Source organism: Bidens hawaiensis, unplaced genomic scaffold, assembly GCF_021521415.1.
Source record: "Bidens hawaiensis isolate Kalapana, Puna unplaced genomic scaffold, B.hawaiensis_p1.1 tig00076919_1, whole genome shotgun sequence".
Lineage (NCBI taxonomy): Eukaryota > Viridiplantae > Streptophyta > Magnoliopsida > Asterales > Asteraceae > Bidens > Bidens hawaiensis.
Window position 1 is genome coordinate 33943 of NW_027503257.1, and position 7800 is coordinate 41742.

Here is a 7800-nt window from a genome sequence, read left to right on the forward strand (position 1 = left end):
TTGAGACCTCAGTAAATCTATTTCCAAGTTCTTAAATTTGTATATCCAAGACCGTGTTAAAAACTTCAACCTCAAAATGATGTCGATTAGTAATGACATACTTCCGGTTTCTTTGATTACCATAACTTTCCTCCATATCTAACATCTTAATCTTGTTTTTTTCATAAAAAGATGTAACTTTTGCCAACATCTTGTCAAATTAGATTATTCAATGCTCGATTTGTCCCGCTTATCAGCTTAGACGCTGCTAACAAATCTTGACTCTTTTTTGAAGATGTTTTGATAAAGCATTTGTGAGGCCTAAAATTTCGTCCAACAAGTGTATATAAAACACAAATTCAAGAGTCTTAAAATATGATAGAATACATTTCACATAATATTTTTGTTGCACACTATCTCCATCTAATTTAATAAATTGAAGTACCTCAACAACTTCCGGGATTAATTTTAACAAACTTGTGATTGTTCTATGATGAGAACCCCATCGCGTGTCTCCAGCTCGTGCAAGGGAAACCTCTTGATTTAATCCTTTTCCTGTTTTAATCTCACCAAGAAGAATTTCATTTTTCACCCTCTCTCTTTTTAACTCCAACATCATATCTTTTCTTTTGCAAGAATCACCAACCGTATTAACAACCATGCCAAGAGATTCATAAAATTCTTTACCGTCGGCATGTTTTTTTGCAACAACCACAATCACTAACTGAAGTTGATGAGCAAAGCAATGTATGTAATGTGCTGATGGATTATCTCTTAAAATCAAAGCTTTTAATCCATTAAACTTTCCTCGCATGTTGCTTGCACCATCATAACCTTGACCCCTGACCTGTGTGAACAATTATACACTATAAGTAAAAGATACATATATAATATATTTTATTAAAGTTTATGTAACAAAAGTATGAAAAGTATTACTTACTTGATCAATGCTCAACTGGTTATTTGATAATAAAGAAACGATGGCTTCTTTAAGAGTTGCAGAAGATGTATTATTTACGTGAGCAACTCCAACTAAACTTTCTTTAACAACTTCGCGTTTATCAACATATCTCACAACTATGGCCATTTGTTCTTTTTGAGACACGTCACTAGACTCATCGGCTAACAACCCAAACACATCATCTTTAAATTCTTCACAAAGCCTTTTGGTTACTTCTTTCTCAAAGCAATCGATAATCTCTTTCTGTATTGATGGAGCTGTTAACTTATTATTCTTTTTAGAATTCCCTAAACAATACTTACCAATAACCGGGTTGTTCTCACAAATCAACTTTAAAATCGCAAGAAAGAGCCCTTTAGAAAAACAGTCTTTAGATTCATTATGACCACGAAATGATAAACTATTTTCTAACAAGAATCTTGAACTACGAACATAACCCAATAATCGATACCAGTTTGCAATCTTTTCTTCATTACTATGCTTAGTGACATTCGACTCATAGGATCGCTTTTGGTTCAAAAGATTGTCACATTTTTGCACCGAATTATTATGAACACTATTAACTTCCCCCAACGTGTTCCTTTAAGGCACCCGGTTTACTCCAATTACGAAAGCCTCAACTAACAAAAACCTCTCTTCCACCTTGATTACCAACACTTTCATTAAACAAGTAACAACATAAGCAATACGCTTTTTCTTGTTTAGTGCTATACTCCAACCAATCATATTTATCAAACCATTTGACATTAAAACGTCTCCGGCCAATAGAATAGTTTGATCATTTAAAGTTATGACCTAGTGGTTGAAAAGCTTTTTTAACAAGATATTCTCTTCTTACGTCATCTATTTGATTAGGATGATAACTAGTAATAGGTGGTCTATCGGCGGGATCCGAAGGAATATCATCCAAATTTATTTTTGAACGTATTGAAGGACTTGAAGTCGAAGGAATATTTGAACTTGGACCGATATCTTCATTTTCTTGCAAATCATCAACCATATTTGAACTTGAAGTTGGAATATTTAAACTTGGTGAAGATGAACCAATGTCATCGTTTTCTTTTCTTTGACGTGTAAAAAGGTTGCTAATAAGAGCTTGTTTACTCATCTTCAAAGATTCAAAGTTCATAAACAAAATTTGAAACAAAAACCTAATATCAATAATCAATAACCAATAACCAATATCAATAATCAATAACCATTATTCAATAATCAATAACCTAACAAAAACCTAAACAAAATTCAAAGTACCTATTCAATTCTATTTTAAACCTAAACCCTAAATCCTAAATTAATTTTAATTTAAACAAGAAATTGAAAAGTCTTACCTATGAGCGGTAATTGTGGACCGATGGTGAAAGGTGACTAGTGTGGTGGTTGTCTGGCGGTGGTGTGGAGGTTTGTCGGCGGTCACGGGCGGTGGTGTGGAGCAGTGGAAGTGCATCGGCGGTGGTGTGGAGTGTGGACTGTGGAGCAGAGCTGTGCTGCTACAGTGCTACTGTATTATTATTATGTTTTGTTGTAAATGGATAGGTGAAGTGGTGAATGGTGGTTTGGTTGGGTTGGGTTAATGAGTTTTTTTGTTTGGGCTTTGGCTTTTGATTGAGTTTAAAACATAGATTGGTTGGGTTTAAAATCTTAGCGGTAATGTTATTTTTTTCCAGCGGTAACGAAACACGAAAATCGACCATTTTTTTTACACTACCGGTAAAAAGTTGAGCCGTAGCGGAGGCTACCCCTCCCCTTGTGGTATGTCCGCCACTGATTTTCAATCATCACGTTGTTAACCATCTTGGTTTCTAATTATGGTCAAAACGATTTTGTAGAATCTTTACCTCAAAAATTACTATTAGGTCAAGTAACACTTCTTCTCTTTATATTTTTGGCTATGATAGCCTTTGGTGCAAGCTTTTTTATTCTATACCATAATAGTTTGTCAATTATTATTCCTCACTAGCTGTTGTACCAGCCATGTTATTCTCTAAACAACAATACCATGTAGCTGAAAAAGTGTTTCGATTGATATTCAAACCATGACATCATTTTCATCCAAAGAGACATACACTCAACTATCAATACCCATGGTTTTAGAAGTCGTAGTTGTGATTTGTATTGGATATGAAGTTACATTTGATTAATATCGCCATTCATTAAAACATTCTTGTTTTATATGAAGGAATATGTGTTATTTTTCTTTCGATACCTACAGGTATATATATTGTGTTAGATTAGATGCATATGAAAATGTTTGACCCCAATGACCGAAGACCAATCACCCATCAAAAGCATCCAATGTTACAGAGACGTATACTACTAGAAAACATAGAGGTTCTCCATGCTATAATGGGTCGCAAATGTGTAGCAATTACACACATTGCAACAAAAAAATTATTGTCATATATCGTTCGTAGCAAAAAATAGTGGAAACTAGAAGGATTTAATTAGATGGGACTGCAATGCCTTATGAGACCTCTTAGCACGATATTCTCTATATAGTTAACAATTTGGAGGATTTGAACTCACCTGATATATAACAAGATTTTAGTGTGGAATGACAAACCTGAATTCACATATCCATGAAAAGGAAAATTTTTTAATACAATATTATTAGATAGTAAAAGCTCATGTTTGAGATGAAGTGAAAGGTGACAATTACACAGAAAAATATGAACATACATAAACTAAATATCTAATATCTTTTACACTAAGCATCACTGTAGGACTTGTGAAGTCTTGACAAAATTGCACACTTTTTAACATTAAGACATAAGTTACACACAATAAAATCACGATACTCCTTTTGTGCTACTTGTATTTTTTCTTTTTGAGTAAAGTGCCATTTTCGTTCTTATGGTTTGACAAATAATGCGAATTTAGTTCAAAAATTAATTTTTTGCATATGGACCCTTCACGTTTCCCATTTCTTGCCAATTACATCCAAATTACTAACCCCGTTAAATTTAATCGTTAAGTCAGGGGTAGACATGTCTTTTCATTATTTCTTTATTATAATACTTATTTCAGTGAACTGCGATTTTCGTCCTTGTGGTTTGTCATAATCTGCGGTTTAGTCCAATAGTTTCAAGTTTGCAATTTTTGTTCTTGTAGTTTCATTTCACTTGCAATTAAACCTGAATTCCCTAATGCCGTTAAGTTTGTTCGTTAAACCCATTAGTGTGCCTTTCACGTGAGGGGCAGTTTTGTTCCTTCTTTTTTCCCTTTTCCCAAATACACCCTAGCCTCTCCCGTGAGGGGGCTTGCGAATTAAAACTGAGGTTTATTTGGGGAGTAAAACAACAAAACTGGTCGTCACGTGAGAGGCACACAAATGAGTTATCAACGAGACTTAACGAGTTTAATAAATTCGGATTTAATTGAAAGTGAAATGAAACTACAAGGACGAAAATTGCAAACTTGAAACTATTGGACTAAAATTGCAGATTAGGACAAACCACAAGGACGAAACCGAAGTTCACTGAAATAAATATTATAATAAAGAAATAGTGAAAAGACATGTCTACTCATGACTAAACGATTAAATTTAACGAGGTTAGTGATTTGGATGTAATTGGCAAGAACTGGGAAACGTGGAGGGTCCATATGTAAAAAATAAAGTGCTTGGACTAAATTCGTATTATTTTCCAAACCACATGGACGAAAATGACACTTTACTCTTGTAATTTTTAAAACATATTATGCAATTTCAAAATATTTGAAAACAAAAACCTATATAACCTGCTATCCAGGTGAAATATCTATGATTGAAACACTAAATACATGTTAACTGACCTAAACAAAACAGAACTTTACATCAGTGAACTAATTGGAACAAAATTAAAACTTGGGTATTATTCTATAAGGTAAACCCTTTAATAAATCACAAAATACTTTCACAACTAGTGGATTGGTTTTGTCATTCAAAAAGGGATTGCGACATACTTTGTTGTTTGCTTATTTGTCTCTTTATTATAATTGGATCATTTTTAACTTTTAATGTATTAAGAGACCATATTTGAATCATTACGATAGATGACATGAGGGTTAGAGGAAAATCCAACTTGACTTGGGATGAGATGATTAGACATGATTTGATAGACTTGCATCTATCTAGGATATGGTTGATGAGAAGACTTTTTGAAGACATAGGATTAATGTTAAAAACTTTTAAAAAGAAATAGTTTTGGTTAGAAATATATATTATGGTGATAACCTTACATACTTAGTATAAATTTGTTATTATTATTAGTACCATTATTATCATTATCATTATTATTACTATTTTATTATTATTATTATTATTATTATTATTATTACTATTTATTTATTATCCTTCTTTTAAATTCTTTCATTAGTATTAAATACTACACTACTTAAATACTTAATTTTATACTTTATTTGTTTATTATTATGTTGTTTGTTTTAGAGTCATGGAGTTCCGATGGAAGTAGTTTCTCTGTATCCAGGGATAGAGACAAGGTTTGCCTGCGTCTCATCACCTTAGACCCTATTGATAGATTTTGCTATTTGTGAGATTTATTGGATATAGTTGTTATATGAATCATACACTATCATCAAGACACCAATTAAATCATTAAGAAATAGAGATATAATCCGTGTAATTTATACCCCTAGGGTCAGTTTGGTATACGATAATGGAATAGACGAGGTAATTATATGACAAATGAATGAAATTGATCATTATCATTCTATTGTTTTATTTGGTTATCATATGGGAATGGAATGAAACATTGCTCTGTATTGTTTGGTATGTAGGAAAATACAAAGGAATAGTGGTGGATGGTGGTGGGCAGTGGTGGTGTGATGCTTTGATGGTGGTGACGATCACAGGGGTATGTGATAGTGGTAGGCGACGAGCGAAGATGGTGGTTGGCGATGGAGTGGTGAATGGTGGTGGTGGTTGGCGGTTGGAGTGGTGGCAGGGGCGCTTGTGATGTGCGGAGGCGATGGTGCCATGATGGTGACGGTAACAATGGTTGTTGGTGACGAAGATGATAAAAGGTGAAAAAAAAAATAAAACGAAATAAATAATAATAAATTATTCATTTCCATTTACCAACTAACACATTTTTCTTCATTCTTTTACAATAATCCAGTTATTCTGTTTTAATTTTAGCAAACAAAATACATTTATTTGAAGTTTTCAAACTTTCAGCATATACTATTCAATTTTTTAATGGTTAGACAAGCCATTCATGTGGAATGACACGGTGGCATTGTGGGTCCCAAGGATAGCCAATGAAGTATACTTAAAGGACCACCGACACTATGATTCTAATTATTAATTATATATACTCCATCCTTTGAAAGGTAACGATTTGTTACTTCACCTAAGAAAAAGCTTGCAATATTTACTTGATTTATATTTCGATAACAAATTTTGTTATCAAGATCATAACTTCTCTATAAAGCCATAGATACGTTTAAGTTTAAGTTTTATTAAAAAGAAAAAGAAAAAAAAAAGAATTAGTTTTTTAGACAACTAAAAATATATAAATTTCAAGTATGATATTTGTGCTAGTCCCCCATTTTCGTCGGTGACCCTTTGTCAACCACACATCCCATGCCCTTCCGGCCTTCCCTACCCATATTTATTGAATTTATTAATATGCTTTTCTCATTATCTTTCATTTAAACTTATTTACTTATTAGAAAAAAAACACTACTCCTCAAGCCAAAAAAAAAATGAAATATAAAAAAAACTGTGTGATGGTTTTTTACATCCTGCTTTTACTTTATTAATATTTTGATAAGCAATAGTGGTTAAATTAAATTATTCTTCGAATCAAATATGATTTTTGCAAAATCTCGTTTCACATAATATCTATTTCTCCATCTTTATGCAAAGAAAACAAAAGAAATGGACTGTATTATAAATACAGATTGTCTTGTTAACATCATTTGCAAACCCTAAAATCTTTCAACAACGTTCATATTATAATTATAAGTTTATATAGTAGTTTAATGTAACTAAACCGTGTATTAACTTAAGAACAATTTATTAATAATTATAATAGCAAATAAATTAGTTAAAATAATAGTTTAATTTTTATGGGAACAAATAATATCCAGTATGGATTTAATGATGCACTTATAAGCTTTTTAACATCTGAATGTGATTATATATAGACCTATAAAATAAAGTGAAAGAAAGGTAGGAGGAATATAACATTGGAGATAGCCATAAATCACACTTTTGTGTATGACCTAACTTTACTTTGTTTTAATTGCATTAATTTTATTTATGAAAAATAAATGATGCAGTTACGGGTCACCTTTTGATATTATACATCCTCCAAAGATTATCTTACTATGGCAAATTGTTTTTATTAAATAATTAACGGAAAATTGGAGAAATGTGCCCCTACCACATAAAAAAAAATTACAGATATATATTTATTAATAACTTAATTAATACTAGCTATATACTCAAAAGTTTTTTCAAGAAAAGAAAAATGCATGAATAATGCTAACAGAAACTATATTTAGTATATGTTTTTAAATGGATCATAGATAATTAGATGAATTGTTTACTTATAAGAATTTGAAAAAATAGTAGTTAATTGTGAGTGAGATTACCACTTAAAAACTTATTAATATTATAATGTATACTGATCAAAATAAACTATAATAAAACGAATTCAAATAAATATATTTTAATAAATTCAAAAAATATAATATTAAAATGAATTCAAAAATAAATTGTATTAAATTGAATAGTTAACACTTAACATGCAGAAAGAAGAATTTACATTAATAGTCACTTTCCTGGTTGTCTCCTGTTCTTGGCAAACCCTCGTGTGGCCTCTATATAAATTATACACTCATCACTCTTATACAAA

The 7800-nt window shown here is 31.5% G+C and overlaps 1 protein-coding gene across 1 annotated transcript; it reads right to left on the bottom strand.

Moving 5' to 3' along the window:
- Positions 1-233: 233 nt before the first annotated feature.
- Positions 234-1871, bottom strand: LOC143606743 (uncharacterized). The gene is made up of 2 exons (XM_077082410.1): positions 920-1871; positions 234-826 (listed from the first exon to the last, which is right to left on the bottom strand). Exons 1-2 carry the CDS (start codon positions 1064-1066, stop codon positions 248-250), a joined length of 726 nt encoding a protein of 241 aa, XP_076938525.1. The 5' UTR covers positions 1067-1871; the 3' UTR covers positions 234-247.
- Between the last annotated feature and the right edge of the window lie 5929 nt (positions 1872-7800).